This window comes from Lepisosteus oculatus, chromosome 2, assembly GCF_040954835.1.
Source record: "Lepisosteus oculatus isolate fLepOcu1 chromosome 2, fLepOcu1.hap2, whole genome shotgun sequence".
Taxonomy (NCBI): Eukaryota; Metazoa; Chordata; class Actinopteri; order Semionotiformes; family Lepisosteidae; genus Lepisosteus; species Lepisosteus oculatus.
Window position 1 is genome coordinate 11613454 of NC_090697.1, and position 16661 is coordinate 11630114.

The following is a 16661-nucleotide window of genomic DNA, read 5'->3' on the forward strand; positions in this document are numbered from 1 at the left end:
AGGGTTTTGAGTCTGGATTTGAAGGAGTTTAGAGAAGGTGACTCTCTGATATCCTTGGGGAGAGAGTTCCAGAGCTTGGGGGCACAGCAGGAGAAGGCCCTGTCACCCATACAATGGAGACGGGCTTGGGGGACAGTATGGAGAACAGAATTAGAAGAGCGAAGGTTGCGAGGTGGGGAGTAGGGCGATAATAGTTCAGACAGGTACTGAGGTGCCAAGCCATGCAGAGCCTTATAGGTGAGCATGAGGATTTTAAAGTCTACACGGAATTTGACCAGAAGCCAGTGCAAGGACTCCAGGATAGGAGTAATGTGAACACTTGCACTAGACCTGGTCAGGATTCTGGCTGCTGAATTTTGGACATACTGCAGTTTGTTCAGAGTAGATTTAGATACCCCAGCAGGAAGAGCTTCTAATATTGTTTTTAAACGGAGGGACTCATACATTTTCCAAAACAAATTAACTGAAAATACTTCAGGATGTGGAATTGAACTGCGTTTCGCGCATTTGTGCTAATAACCAGGGCCCCTCGTACGGTACACTGAGAAGAAGGAGCCGTTATAATAGGACGCTAAGCGCGTGGGGAAAGGTGTGTGAATGTGTTCGGTTTATCGGGGTGTCGGGAGTTGTAGTCCCCCCCCATCAAACCTCGCGTTCTCTCGGCACGGAGGGCGGGGCCGTGAAGTACTCCACTTCCCGTGATCCCCCGCGCTGCCTCCTCCAAGGCGACTTGGCCGCCTTGTTTATTAGTTGCAGCGAGCGCCGGATTGCGTGAAGGTGGCGGCAGTGGGAATGCGTTTTCCTTTCGGACGATTAAAACGACAAACGTTCCCGTTTTTGGCATTCGAGCTGACGATGTTGCAACTTTTAGAAGCGTGCTGGGATGGAAGCGTAGGAAATAGCTTTCGAGGCGGTGTTTCTGTGACAATGCTACAGGAGGTTAGTGGCGCATTGGTTCGGAGATGTGGATGAGGGCGGTCGGAGCGCAGAAGCTGTGGTAAAAAACCAGAGCATTTCGTACAGATACGCGCTGGGGGCTGTAAATCTCCCCCCCCCCCCCCCCCCCCCCCCCCCCGCCCAGTTCTTACTGCACGGATGAAGCCATTTTTATGCATATGTTTATAAAACGCGTCCTTCACGCTTTTCTCCGTCTGGAGTGAAGATGTGGCTCTTAGTTTTAACTGCTGCTCGGAGCAAACCAGGATAACGTGTGGATTAAAAAAAAAAGGGAACACCTCCTCCAGGGATCGGCTCGGGAGACGCATTACTCGCTTATCAAAGCGAAACGGCAGCGGCGATATCGGAAGGACCCCGTGCCTGTCACTGAACACTTCAATCTTATCTGATTGTACGCGCAAGTTTTTTTTTTTAAGGGTACTTTTTAAAAGGTGGACGGGCGTAAAGAAAAAAAAACAACAACTTCAAGAGCCGCTGAAGGACTTGCTGAAGTATCGTTACGGCCACTTCTTCGATGTAGGACAACTTCGGAGCTCTGGATTTTTACAAGGAGGCCGGACTAATCAGTAGTTTATTCAAAGTAGTACTGTTGTGTCTATGCACAGGGGGGTGGGGGTGGGCAAACATGGAAGAGTTATTTAAACAAAATGGGGGAATTTCGTATTTTTGCAGTGGCCTTTCCAAGTAACGCGCTGTAAATGAGCAGAAAGGGACAAGTGTTAAACCCGCGTCTGTGCGCTAACGGTGCGTCTGCTTGAACAAGTAAACCGGAGGACGGGCTTACCGTAAACCTAAGTGCAGGAACTAATCTACACGTGGAGGTGAGATCACGACCTGACCCGACCGAGGCTTTTTTTTTATTTTTATTTTTTAGGGTGGTTGTTTCAGTGGAAACCGCTGGATTTGTGCGTACAGTCGCCAGCCGATAGACGGCAAACATCGCCAGACGGCAGCCCCGAGGCGTGGAAACCCACACGGATCCTGAGTCTTCTGCTCTTTCCATCATGCGGAGTCACCCGCCGGCTGCCGGAGAAGAAGAAACAAGATTATAGTCTCCGTTTGGATTCCTTTTCGCCGCGGCGACTCCCCCCCGGATCGTGGTGGTGGTGGTGGTGGTGGTGGGGAGGGGGGGTTCATTCTGTGATTAATGTCTCCCGGGGGTGGCGGGCCCATGAAAGACTGCGGGTACCGCCAGATCAGCACTCGTAGCTCGTCGCCCATGGAGTCCCCGCACAAGAAGGTCCCCAGGAGAAAGTGGGAAACCTTCCCCGGCCGGAATAGATTCTACTGCAATGGGAGGATTATGATGGGCAGGCAGACGGGGGTCTTCTACCTGACTCTGGTCCTCATCGTGGTCACCAGCGGACTCTTCTTCGCTTTCGAGTAAGTCCTGAAACCGGCAGGCGTGCGGCGGCGTTTCTGCTCTTGAGCTGATGTGGTTGGGGTGGTGGGGGGGACGGACACCCCGTCAAAATGTTTGCATTCCCACCCCCCTCTCTGCGAGGAGGAAGCCGATGACAAGACGTGGAAAGCTGTTTGAGCGGGGTGTTTTTCTTTGGGGGGGAGAATTAGGTGCGTTTTGTTTCACCCGATGCTGCTGGGTGTTTCGCGGTGTCTGCTAGGAAAACAGACGGCACCGAATTCAGGGTGTGTATGCCGTGAGGTCCTTATTGTTATCTTGTGCAAATAAGGGACGTTAATGTGCTAGGAAAGCGAAAATTATACATCAGTTACCTTGATCTGAGATGTTCTACTAATACCACGGACTGTCTTCTGTAATGTGTATTATTGAACTGGTTTTGGGACCTGCAAACTGGTGTGAGACATATTTGGCTTAACATGTTCAGTGTTAGTGCATCACTTTCCGTGCGTTTTGATCTTCATTGGGTGTCTTGGGCTTGCTCGCTGAGAACACTTGAGTGGGTCTGTGCCCAGCATCTGGATCTTACTTGGCGCTCTCTGGACTACTCCTAATTATAGCCGAGGTTGAATAAATGTCTTCCAAATGTGTCTTAGAACAGCAGCGAGCGATATCCTGGTTTTTACTTGCCTTTACAGTGAATTAATAGTTGCCGACTGAGCTTGAAAGAGAAACGTCCGTCGGAATTTTAACCACGGCTCCCATCTTTTTAAGAGGGGAGCTACTTTTTACTTAAGCGTAGTTCCTCCGTTTGAATCCTCACTTCTGGGTGAAGCTAATTGCCGTGCTCGGAGTTGTCTTTTCTTTCTTTTCTTTCCACCGAGGGGTTGTGGGTGTCTGGAGAAAGGAGCCCCATCATGTTGTCAAACATGATACCCCCCCGGCTTCTTTCAAGAAACAGCTGGGGGAGACCCTTGGATCAGTTCACTACTGAGAAGCAAATTATCCTGACAGGCCAGGTGCCTTCATTTCCTTTGCAAACTGTACGATGTTGTTAACTTTATAATGGAGATGGAGTCTTCGGGCTCCTTGGAGTTTTTTTTTTTTTTCTGTTGCTTTGTCTTGATCTCCGGATCATTCCGTCGTTTTCATTTCCCAGTTAATATTGGTTTTCTGCTCACCCCAATGTTTCAGTGTGCTGCAGTTTTGCTCTGTGGCTCCTTAAAGGCTTTTGTTGTTGTTGTTGTTGTTGTTTGCCGCTAAGAGAACATCAACTCGGATATTTTCTCGGGCTCCTCCTGTGTTCTGAATTTCAAGCTTGCGAAACGTGCCGGTGAGAGGTAGGAGGCTGTGGCTCTGGGTGGAGGTGGGCAGGGAGCCAGCGGGCTCTCTGCCTCCTGTCGTCTCTCTCCCAGCGCACCCCAGGCCGCCTTGCTGTAGTCCCGGTGGATGTGGCGCGGACTGGCGGGGCTCCTGCGCTCCGCGGCGTGAAACTCTCGGTGGGAGGTAGGCGAGGAAGTCCAGGAAACACGCTTCGCCTGTGACCTTAGCTGGGTCCAACCCCCCCCCAACATCAAAAAGCGAAAGCCCGGCATATTAGGAATCTGTGACAAATAAATCAACGCCGGAGCAAATTCCCTTGCAGGCATACACGTGTTTCCCTTTCAGGATGAGCGTAAGCTTAGTGTTTCCCCTGTCCTAACGTGAGCTTTTTCTTTTTTCCCTCTCTGTCATTCAGTCCCCTGAGCAGAAAAACAAGCTGCATCTTTCTTTTACCACTTCGCCTTCTGTGCTGAGGTTTGCATTGAGAGTGTACCACCATGTGTACCAAGCGTGTGGATTGTCTGTTGCCTGCAGCGGGTTTTTCCCCCCGCACAGCCTACACCCCTTCCCCAGCGGAAGGCAGGACTCGGAAGTTTTTCGTCTGGAACCTTGCCCCCTTTGCTGAAAGGGCGGCAGGAGTGTGGAACAGGCCGGCCAGCCGCGGGGTCGAAGCCGATACGGAGGCTGGATGTGGTCCCCGGCTCCGTTCGCCCCTGAAAAGGCCCAGCGCGCGAGACTGGTGCAAGGGCCTGCTCTTGTGTGTGAGCACCCGTGCCGTACAAGGTGGTCCAGTGGAGAGGGGTTTAAGGATCGCAGAGATTCCTCGCGCGGGTGTCTCTTGCAGGGGCTCATCGCACTGGGTGACGGCAGAGGCTGCTGCTGAGCCCGCAGGTTTCCCGTGCGCCATGTGGCGCGCTCATGCTGGAGCATGAATCTGTTTGTTTTAGCTGTTTTCGCTGCATGCGCTCTGCTCTGCATCAGGGGGCCAAAGGGGCAGCTGTATTTCTTGAGCGTACAAGATGTCGAGTCTCTTGCTTCCCGCCACTCGTTCTGTTTCTGAGCTCCGGGGAAGAGACTTCAGTGTCGCAGCTGGTTCGGAGATATTTTTCCTCAGGCAGCTGTTTTCTTGGAAAGCTGGTTTGTAGAATAGCAGAGATTTTTTTTTGCTTCACCACTAAGTTCCGATTTTTAATAGGGTGCGGAGCCCGAAACCCAGCGGTTTTCCCCAATTCATACACTCCAGTTGTGGCACACGGTAAACAGAAGCCTTCGCTCTCTAACATTAAAACCGTTACCAGACTAATTGCAGACGACTACAGACACGACTAAAAGCGGCCTTCCACATTTTTCCACTTAAATGGAAAATGCTGTCAGAAGTATGATTTGTAGGTCTAATAATATTAATAATTTTCTGAGTGCTCCCCACGAAACTCGAAGCACTGTGCAGTCGCACGTAGATAATGCATGACAGTAACGAGAAAATAGTACACCAAGTTGACTTTTGTGAAACCGAGAGTGAAGCCAGTTTATTCATTATGAGCTTTTGTGAACATGCAGGTCTTGACGTTGGGGGGGTGGGGAGTGTATGTACAGTCTCGGAGTCTCTCATGGATTTGGGATAGTGAGCTCGTTGAGAAGGTTCTGTCTCCCCCTGCGTGGAGTGTGGTCCTTAGCTGAATGAGAAGACCAGCATTGGCAGATCTCCCATGAAGAGCCGCAGTCAGCCTTTTAAGATAAAGTGGAGCTGGAGTGTTGGCCGCTTTTTATGTGGGCAGGCATCAATGTCCACTCTAAAGTTCACGAGCAGCCAGTGTGAGTTACAGAGGTCACGTTGATGTGCTGACGAAGAGCGCTTTTTAGTTTGCACGTGAGCTGCAGTTTGGACAAGCTGAAAGCCTATTCAGAAATGTAGAAGGAAAGGAGGTGCTACCATAATCCAGGCTTGATGAAATACTGTGTGACAAAAACGTCAGCTTTGCAGCATTAGACAGGCAGAGATGGATGTTAAGTGAGCATTGTTACACAACCTTTTGGCATGCTCCACATTTGCTTCGAATGATAAAGCAGCATCAAAGCAAAACACCAAGGCGTCTAACGTCCATCCACGGTCTTATTTCTGCTCTACTCATGACAACACTGAAGTTGCCAGCTTTGCAACACTCATTTTGAGAGCCTCCGAGCACGGCCTCGGACCTGCAGCAGTTTACCTCAAGAAGGTTCTGTCTTAGTCTGTGTTTGGGTGAACTCATGCACATGCTGCACAAGAAGTGTACGTGTAAGTGCAGTGTACGTTTTTTCCTCATGACCGTTTTCTTTAAGAACACGAGACCTAGAGTTAATTGAATTACTTGGCTGGATAGATTTAGTCAATTTTTTTTTTTTTCAGACCCTTCAGGTAGTAATGGAGATCCAAAAACGCCTTTTCAGTGTTAACATATAGGAATGACGTTTGCAGAGTAATGCATTGTGAGTAAGTCTCCCCCCCCCCCTCAGAAACGGAGACATCTTTCCCTGACCTTGTTTCACACACACGACTGTGCTCATGAAGTCCCAGGAGACGGCTGAAATGACCTGCTGTGCAGAAAAACAAGAGGGGCATTTGTATTGAATAGGATAGTGCACCAGGCTCCTTCACTTCGAGGCCTGCCCTGGTCCTGGATACCCCTCAGCTGCGAGCTTTCAGCAGAGCTGATCGACCTCATTGCAGCTATAACTGAACCACCGGGTTGCTCGATTGCAATATTTGCAGGGTTTTTTTTTTCCTGTTGTGCTTGGAAGGTTGGGATGTTATTTTGCTCGAGTAATGCAGTTGTTAAAAGGTGGTCCCCAACAACCCCACCCCCCACAACTTTTTTAAGGGCTGAAAACCGTCACACACCTCATACAGTTATTAACAAAGGGCCAATTAAGCGTTCGGTTGTTGGAGAGAGAGCAGAGCTGGTAGCAGACCCAGCAGGTGGGGGTTGGAAACCCCTGTTCTAGGCCACCGTTCTCTCCTGTTGCACACAGGCTAGGAGCACTAGGGACGTGGGCCTCCACACGTCGTCCTACACCCGAAGAGGGCTCCTCCGCGGAAACGTTGCGTTTTCCGTCTTCTCTTTTTTTCAGCGTGGAATAAACCTATCGCTTGTTCCTTTGCGTGTCCTCTGAGCTCTGAGCTCCTTGAGCTGTGTTCTGGCTTGAGCGCCTGACGTCTTGGCTGTGGGAGAGATGATAGAAGTCTTAGCGGGGACTTAGTGCTGCCAAACTGGAGACCCGGTCTGCCTGCTGGTGGTCACGGGCTGAGATTTATAAAGTGAAATAGATGGGTTACCAGTGAAATCTCAACGGGAAATGATATATGCGTGTTAAAATGGCATGTTGGGAAATGCTGCCGACTTTTTTTTTTTCCTGCACTCTGAAGTAAGCCGAAGGGCCTGGGGTGCACCATGAACGGTGTTACTTGTGCAACACGATGGGCAATCTCGAAATAAAAAAAAAAACAAGATTTCATTCTGCAGTGTATAAACTTCTGCGGAGGTGGGTTAAAAACGATTGGGTTAAAAAAAAAAACATTTGTAAGTTTCGGCATGTCCTGCCACGATACCAGTGTTAAAATGTAGAATTTTAACTGTTTCTATGCATCTGTGACCCCAAGCGTCTCAAAGATCGGGCACCTGATCTACATTTTAAGAATGAAACAGTTCATGGTTCTTTGTAGAATGCTTGAGGTGACTGTAACAACCAGCTTTTGCAGGCTTAGGATCCGTGCAGATATTTCAAATGTTTCTTCTTTGTTCTGAATGAGGACAGAGAAACGCTAGTTGCATAGCGTAATGCAGGAAGACCAGCTTGCCATATTACAGAACTAATAAATTGCTGTTCTCAAAAGGTTACAGAACCGGTTTTATTTGTAACTCAGTTCCAGTGACAGCGAGTTAGTACGGTCTATGTTCAGTGGTGAGTAACTGGTACACTCGTTCACACTGAAATAATGGAAAGCTGGCCATGCCATATTGGTAGAAGTATGTATTAAAATTCTGCAAAACCAAACAGTCCGTAAATAGCACATTAGCGGTGCTTCTCCTTTGACCAAGAAACAGATTAACTTTAAAAGCGTGTGTAACTAATTTCCTGTTCTGCTGAATACATGCAAATCGATAAAAGGGGGATTTTTAACACTAAGTGTTTGCACTTTTTTTAGATGCTAATTAGCGAAATGTAAATCCTAATCAAAGGAGTCATAAATAAGTCCTGAACTCATTCAAATTAAAAGGCCATTTTATCCTTCTGGTACTGTATCCAGGAAACTAGGAAATATTTGTTTTTTCTTTATGTCTGCTTTACTCTCAAGAGACTGCAGCACGCGTGTAAAGAGTAAGAAATAGGAACGGAATCTCAGTATCCGGTTCTGTGGAAGTGTTTTTCAACGAATACAAAACCACAGTCTCATCTCCGATTGCCGCTTGTTAATTTTGGCAGCTTTTCCCGCAATCTGCTTCCCTGCGGCGGCCGGAGCGTTGCGGAGCGCAGGGCGAGCTTCGGCCGAGATTCCCGCGCCGCGCGGGCGCGCTGTCTGGAGCTGCTCGCGGACTGTCCCGCAGAGCCGCGGCGTGGTTCGGGTTCCGTTTGGAACGCCTGTCCTGAAGAAGATACTCCAAAACGTCACAGCCCCCCCCGGGAAGAGCAGCTTGCCCTGTCGTTGGGGGGGGGGAAGGGAGGGTATCTTCTTTTATGGGGCAGAAGGTCGTCTTGATCGGATCATTAGATCCACACTGCTGTTGTGCACGTAGCTCGTTTACTTGGTTTCCTTCCTGTCTTCAATACGATGCGGTGACCCCATCTTCTGTCTGAAGTCTTTACTCCCAAGCTGCTCCTAATAATATTATTAATTCCTTAAACTTATATAGCGCTTTACAGGTGATGGGGATTCTCCTCCTCCACCACCAGTGTGGCAGCTATAGTGCACCAATACGCTCCCCACACACCAGCTCTCAGTGGGGAGGAGAGCAGAGTGATGAGGCCAGTTCAGAGATGGGGATTATTAGGAGGCCATGACTGGTAAAGGCCAGGGGGAAATCTGGCCAGCACCCCGACTCGTTTCGAGAAAGACCCAGGGATTTTAATGACACACAGAGTCAGACTTTTACAGTCTAGTGTCCCCGTCACTAGGTACTGACCAGGCTCACACCTGCTGAGCTCCAGTGGGCTGCAAGTTGTGAGCTGCAGGGTGACATGGCTGCTGACAGCTGGTGCCTCTTGCACACCAAACAAACAATAGAAACTGCGAAAAGAGAGGTGTTGATATGTCGGTGTCCCAGTCGTGGGGCATGATTCTTTAAAGCAGGCTGCCTGGCGATACCGAGTTCTTCTCGAGTCGCTTTAAAGACCGGTTTTACCTCTGAAGCCACGAGACCCGTCTTAAGATGCCAGGGGTAGTGCACTGATCCGTCAGGGAGTCCTGAAGGAACAAGTGGGGGCATCGCCCACCTGAGCATCTCGAGTTCTGAACTGGGAAAGGGAGAGAACCTCAAAGTGCCGCCCGCTGTACGCGAGTATGCTTGGCAGCCCTTTTTATTAGCGTGGGTTATCATTTGAGTGAGGAGGGAATTGGACTCTGTGAAATGAAATCATTATCTGCTAGCTGCGGGGGAATAAAAAACAGGGGCGTCATTAATGATATTTAAATCCGCACTTGAATGAATTGAGTGAGATGGTTACAAAATCGCGCCTCTGTGGGTTTACATGGGATGTGGGAGTAGGACCTTGTGATGGTTAAGGTGAGGCACTAGTTTGTAGTAACATACAAATATGTTTTTACTTTGTCCTGCAGACAATCTCTTATAATAGGCATTGCCATAGTGTTGAAGTATGTTCTTAGTTTTTCTCCTTCCTGCTATTCAGGATTTTTGTGATCATTTTGGAAAGGCATTTGATTTGACCCAACAAAGGATTTCTTGGGAACATCCGTAAATGTCTGTGGCAACTATATTCTTTTAGGGCGTTTAATATTTTGAGTCTTGAGTATTGTCGGTGCCTGGCAAACCCGGTCCCAGGTGAGCACATACAGAACGGTCGTGAAGTTAAGACCGTGGGCTGGCTCGACAAGAGGGAGGAAAACCTAGCTCTGCTTAGCGCTTCAGTCCTTTCCTAGATATTGATCTGGGCAGCAGCGCTGCTAATCGGCATCGTCGTTCAATTCTTCGAAGATGTGGCGTACGGATGCGAAACTCTTCAGCTTGTCCTGGGGGGTCTTCTGCCCTTGCTGCTCCCGCGGGGCATCCCGATAGATCTGCCCCCTCGACCCGGGTAGCAAGGGCACTTCCTGTCTTCGAAAACTGTCAGCCGGCCAATCGCCTTTGACCGCCTGGTCAGGTGATAGTGGGCGTTCCCCGTGGTCAGCCTGGGGCATGTAGTTGAGGCACGCATCTCAGTCTGCCCCCCCTCCTTTTGCCTTCTCACCTTATGCTGGGACAGGAAACTTCATATTCTCAACAAAAAAACGTTTCACCAATCAACTGATTTTGAGCTGCGTGAGTTGTTTATCTCTGGATTGCAACAGTTCCTTCCTGGCATCCTTACGGGGGTAAATCAAGCAGTCGCTTTATTTATTTGTTTTTGAGCGGCTTCCATAGTCATCTTTACTCAGTATAATATTCTAAATTCTATTAAGATTATCTTGGATTCAGTAAGTCACGCTTATCGGGTTGGTGCAGAGAGCCCTGGCCCAACTCCATAGCGGAGTACCTGCCAAGTTTTAAGCATGTGAAGGACTGTGCGTGCAAGACAACGAGAGTGTTTGTGTCCGGACCCAGACCCCCAGAGGCCATGTCCTCCTGGAATGGGTGTGCGTTATCTTGGACAGCGTAGACGGCGAAGGCCTAGTTGAGGGCTTAAATTCAAGGTAACCCCTCTGGTATTTTGTCTGAAGCATCAGACTTTTTATATGCGTTACTGCAGCACGCGCGCCCTAGAAAGAAATATAAGAAAACTTCATTTTCGTCCTTCAAAAATCGGTTTTTCCAAGTTGAAACACAGGTAGGAACCCTAAAACTTTCTCCGGGGCTTGTCTGTTATTTCTGCTACTCTGGATAAAAAATTTGAGACCAATAGAACAAAGGCAAAAAATCTGTGTGAAGTTTTAGATAACCTGACATGGCTTTCTAAGCCTGCAAAAATAAGTAAAGTAAAAGAAGGAAAAATATGGAAAGCATAAAAGTTATTATTATTATTAATAGTAGTAAAATTATTTATTTGACTGCAGGTGATGTAATGCTAGAGTGACTATGGTGGGTAGGCTTTAAAACAGAACCTCCAGAAGTGAAAGAGATAAGAAGTTGATAAGAGTCTGTTTGATCTTCACTTGATTGACAGACAGACAAACAAAGGAAAACAAATAAGACTCAGGCATTTTTTGCCCTGGACATCTATAAGCCTCCGCTAAGTCCCTAAGTGGTCAGATTTAGCTGAGTACAGCTAGTTTCACCAATCAGAGCAGAAAAAATTATCTGCAAATCACAGCGTCTTTCACATTCAACATCGGGACCCATTCCATCAACATTCTGTGTTTATAATTGGGATTGACCAAAAATCTTCACAGCTTCACAGTAAGGACTTTGGGTCTTTGATATTTGTGATTTGGCAAGTTTTTGCTTCTGCATTATTATGTATTTTTCTGTAAAAATGGCAAATTAGCATTTGTTCTTTGAATATAGCCCTTTGTTTTTATTATGTCCTGGGAAAAAATCTTCTAAAAGCCCGCATTGTTAGATTGGGATTTGAAATGACTATTTTGCAGGAGATGTCTTGTTACGATTTTATAGTTGGTGGTGCTGCGTTTTGATTTTGCTGCTATAAGTTGATGAAAATGACTGATAAGGCTGTACGGTGTATGTAGTTATTTCTGAAGTCAGCACTGGGTCATTAATTAGTGTTTTTGTTTTGAATAGTTTCACTGCTGTGAAAACAAATTTAATGGTTGGATTTAGAGGATGTTGCTGGTCACTTGCATATGCAGTACGTTCTGAAACCTTTAAAAAAATGTTGTTTATGATAAAGTCAAGTATAAGTCACTTGCCCGCTTCCAAGATAGGTGTGCAGGGTTAAAACAAGCTCGTCTCATTTAAGAAGATACTGCAGACCGAGGCAGTGTTGATTCGTGAGAGTACACAATGTTTTTTTTTTTTAATCCTGCTGAAGAATGTACAGCAATGCATCTAAATCTGGAAATGGGAAGGGAGGGTAACATTTATGGAGCGGATTAAAAAAAGACAAAACGGGGTGGATGGTTATGGTGTGTTGTGAAATGGTACTGCCCTGTGTGATACGGTAATGAGCTGTCCAGATTTGCAAAGTTTCTTCTAATTGGATTTGTAATTTTTCTGTCCGCAAAAAGCAACACATTTGAGAGTTATGCAGAATATCATTTTACATTATTCTCTTCAGTCAGTTTTCCTCTGATCTGATGTTTTATTTCCTAGCATGAGTGAGAGGCACTGGCATATCCCCCCCATTCAATGTCAAGACACTTGCAGCGGGGTAAGAGGAAACTGTTAATGTTTTGTCTATGCTCTTACGTCAGAGATGCTGATGTTCTAGGCAGCTGGAGGGCCGCTTTGGTTTTTAGATCCTTCTCTCGCTGTTTTGAGCTTGATTGCCTAGCTGTGAGCCGCGAAAGAATTGTCCTAAGTTCTACAGTATTCAAAACCAGCTGATAAAAGAGTGTAATGATGTAGTTTGGAGTCGCCCTGCTGCAGTAACAGGCAGCGTTCCCCCAGTTCCTTCCTCGGTGTGAAATGCGAAGCTCTCTGCTGGGGCTGTCCTTGACTCACACAGGGCTCCTCAAGGTTTGCTGTGGCGTTCGGCTCCGCGCGGCACGTCTTCATAAAATAAAATAAAAAACTCACCCACTTCATTTTTTTCCCCCACCCTGCGTGTTTCGGCGGTGTGGGCGTCTGCGGTTTTTGAACGCCGGCGGCGGCCGGGGTCCCTTTGAAAGGGCTGTCGCTTCCGAGGGCGGCTCCCGCGACAAACCGCCCTCGAGCTTGGGCCTGAAAAAGGGAGAACTTGTTTGAAGATTTGCTGGCATTCAGTGCCACACGGGGGAATTTCAGCCCACTTGATTCTTCTACCTTTACATTTCCTTCCGTTATTTTTTTTTTCCAAACCACGACTTAATTTTAGGTTATACCCGTCCGATCCAGTTGTGTTTTTTTTTTCCCCCCGCGTCTCGACTCGCGGTTATTTAGCCCCACTACTGGACACGGGGCAGAATGAGGAAAGTGAGGGCAAACCCCTCCGACCTGCCTCTCTTCGAGTCTCGCATCCGACACGGGTGTAATTAATAACCCGAGTCCGCAGGGATTGCTGTGTCACCGAGACCCGGGAGAGTCCTGGCTGACGTATCCCAGCATGCCCGTGGCTCGCAGCCACTGCTCGCAGTCGGCCGGCGACACCACCTGGGCTTGAACCCCGGATCACAGCGCTGACCGAAGTGGTAAGCGGCTAAGGGTCGTGACCTCCCGAGTCTTGTTGTCTGCGGTCTGATACAGTCCAGTACCAACAGACCGTGGCGGTTTCACAAAGAGACAAAAACCTGCTTCAGAACTGGTACCGGCAACCTTTTCTGGGAGTGCGGAGAGCTGCTCCAGGAAGCACTTAAAATCAAATCTGTTTGTGTGAGTCATATTGATTGCTTGAGAGCTTGACACAAGCCTCTATTACACATGCATTTGTGACCATAATTGTTTAGTAGGTAGTGCTGTATAATTTTGCATTCCTTTCAGCCCGCTGCTCAAAACATGGGCAGCCATGCTCAAAGACAGACCAGTCGTGTTCTCTGTGTGTGTTCATTCGTATTGGTGACCCATTCTGCCTGGGGCGACTGTGTGAATAAGTCAGATTGCCCTCATCTGTGCAGAGGACGTTTGTATATGTATTCTGTATAACTATATATTCTATATACAACGTATAATAAATTAGGGTTTAGTGCTCCAAGCATTTCAACGTGCGTCTTGTCCTCGAAGAGATTGTTTCCGTCTCATTTTGTCATAAGACCGTTACCGACGTTCTGTTGTGGAACTTGAGACTTGCAGCCCAAGAATTAAAAAGAAAAAGGGAAAAGGAGACAGCAGCTGTCTGGAATGCCTGTGTGTCATCGTACAGCTTATCTCCATGTTTTGGTTCAGCACACAGGCGGTCTTGCTCATTTTGTACAAAGAAAAAGAATTTAGCTGTATTATTCAACTATAATAGTGTAGAAGCTTTTATTCTTTGCGGTGCCTTAAAAGCTCAGTGCACACAAATAAAACTGAGAGGGAGACTGATCCACAGCATGGTGAATGTTGGTGTATATATACAGTGCAGTAAAGTCTGATGGGAGCTTGGGTATATAGAACACACCCTGCGTTTGCAGTTCCAGTGTCCAGTTTCTTTGTAGCCTATAGTTCTGTTTTCCTTTCTGCTCATCACAGCCATAAATCAATTCCTTTTTGAGGTGTACCTGAAAGGGTACTTTTTAATCCTCGCCAAGATGTGCTATGCTTTGAGCTAAACCAGTTTATGGCAGGCAGCCATATCACCCTGCAGCTCACAACTGGCCCCCACTGAAGCTCAGCAGGTGGGAGCCTGGTCAGTACCTGGACGAGAGACCTCCTGGGAAAAACGAAGGTTGCTGCTGGAAGAGGTGTTAGACCAGTAGGGGGTGCTCACCCTGTGGTCTGTGTGGGTCCTAATTCCCCACATAGTGATGGGGACACTGTACTGTAAAAAGGCGCCGTCCTTCAGATGAGATGTGAAACCGAGGTCCTGACTCTCTTTGGTCAATAAAAATCCCATAGCGTTTCCTGAAAAGTGTAGGGGTATTGCACTGGCATCGCGGGGCAAATTTCCCCCTGGCCTTTACCAGTCATGGCCTCCTAATAATCCCCATCTCTGAACTGGCTTCATCACTCTTCTCTCCTCCCCACTGAGAGCTGGTTGTGAGCAGCGTTCTGGCGCACTGTCTTCCGCTGCATCATCCAGGTGGGGCACCAGCACACTGGTGGTGGTGGAGGGGAGTGTCCAGAAAAGCGCTATATAAGTGTACTGAATTGTTATTATTCAACCTCTTTTTCAAACCACAGGATGAGCTCATCAATTGTACAATTGCAAGAACATTTGTATCCTGCGGAGCTTCAGAAGGATTTCACTTTCAGCTCACAGCACTTTTTAATAGCCTTCTGGTAGCCTTCTGCCATCCTTTCAAAAGGATGCAAGGGGTGTCATGAGAGTTCTTCTGTGTGATCGTCGTTAATGTTTGCACTCGTTAGGAACAAAGCCCCAATAAACCCAGGAGGAGATTCAAACAGGAAACGGCGAGAACTGTTTTATAAGCTTGCTCTTAATTCCTTCTTTTGAGACTCATTTCATTTTTGACCTGATACGAAGCATCTGCATCTACACGAGCTTGAAGCACTTCTCCTGCTTGATCTGTGTTCTGGGTCCCGTGATCGGGCAGAGTGAGAGTGGGTGCCAGTATTTTGGAAGTTGTCCCACAATATGATCATAACCACATGGGCAATTAATTTACTTGCAGACTTCTTTTGTTTGACAGTCGATCATGCAGGTTGTCTCTCATGTGGTTGTATTTCTACCAGTCTGTCCCTCGTGCTCCAGTCACGCATTGTGGGGGATTTAACGGGGGCAATCCAGGAGGTTTGTAAGAGACTCCTCAGGCGAATGGCTCTCATGAGACCCAAGCAGGAGGAAAAAAATTTGCAATGGATAATATAAACTGCCACAAACGTTAAGCAAATTCACAGTTCAGTTCTGAACAAGAACTGCTCTTGTCTACATTGAGCAACATCTTCTGATTTCTCATTTACCCGGGCAGAGCGGATTCGTAGTAGGAATGTTTTGGCGGTCACTTCCCAGTTCCTTACTGGTGTCCCATTTACGTTTTCATTAATTTACAAATGAAATGACTACAATAGCATTTTTTAATTCTTTTTTTTCCCTTTATCTACAAAGCAGCTACATTTGACTGTTTCAAGGGCTAAATGTGTTTTCCCTGTGAGGCCCTGTGGGATTTCGACTAAAGCAACCTCCATTATTTTAAGCTGGGGTATGAAAATGGAAGTGCTTTGTATTTCGAGTGTTGGACAGCTGGACAGTTGCCATGTTTTATCTCCACATCTTACCTCCCTTCAGTTTGCCCCAGATCTTGCCCAGCACCCACAAGATTCATCCTCGTCAACAGCGATCTGAATGGCTTTAGAAGTGATGTATTGCGAACGCAGATCCAGGACAGTGCGTTTTTTGTTTTCTGCTGGCAGGACAGGGTTGGGGTCTGTGCTAAGACTCAACAGTGCTTTTTAGAGCTTGAGGATGCTGAAGCTGAGGGCAGTTGCATTGTCGGTCCTTGTCTCGCCATGCAAGCGGTTTTTGCCATGGTGTGGCGCGTTCTGAAGTTCTTGTGTGTGCGTTTTTAGGGTATTCATTTTCATTATGAATCTGCTCCGCTTTTTTTTCCAAAATGTTTGTTTTTCCATTTTGCTAGACGGAAACATCGTTACAAAAAGAAGTACGCCATCGCACTTTAAGACGGTAAATCTCACGCTGTAAAAAACCCGCGGGGGCTGCTGGCAGCTGAATCATCGGGTCTCGGACAGAACCGGTGTCCCTTCGGCACCCGCCGCTTGATTTTCAAAGTGGAAAAAGACTTACTGCCTCAGTGGGCACCAAATAATAAACGCCTCCACAATAGCGTAAAGAGCACAATGATGACCTGATACACACAAAAAATAGCAACGCGTTTCAAGCACAAAACTCAGGCAGCATCAGGGGTAGCTCATGTCTTGAATGAATCCTATATGATCAAACCAGTTGTGATCAATACCATCTTGTTCAAGATAATATTCTGTAGTTAAAATAACAAGATGCCTACTGTAGTTAGTTTGCGAGCTATGCCACTAATGCGGCTGTTAGATAGCTTGTGGGCGGGGAGGGGGGCTAAGCTCTTTCCTGTGGGCAACCCTGTCATTCACTGGTCTCTGAACTCCTC

The 16661-nt window shown here is 47.4% G+C and overlaps 1 protein-coding gene across 4 annotated transcripts in view; it reads left to right on the plus strand.

Annotated features, from left to right (window-relative positions):
* The first annotated feature begins 705 nt into the window (after positions 1-705).
* The window catches only part of zdhhc14 (zinc finger DHHC-type palmitoyltransferase 14), a 96563-nt gene continuing 80607 nt past the window's right edge, over positions 706-16661 (plus strand). For 2 of the 4 annotated variants that reach the window (XM_069197166.1, XM_069197173.1), the window contains exon 1: positions 706-2340. In XM_069197166.1, the coding sequence (XP_069053267.1) occupies positions 2105-2340 (236 nt within the window). In that variant the 5' untranslated portion in view covers positions 706-2104. The remainder of the gene's footprint in view (positions 2341-16661) is intronic. The other 2 variants (XM_069197152.1, XM_069197160.1) reach the window with 1 other exon arrangement.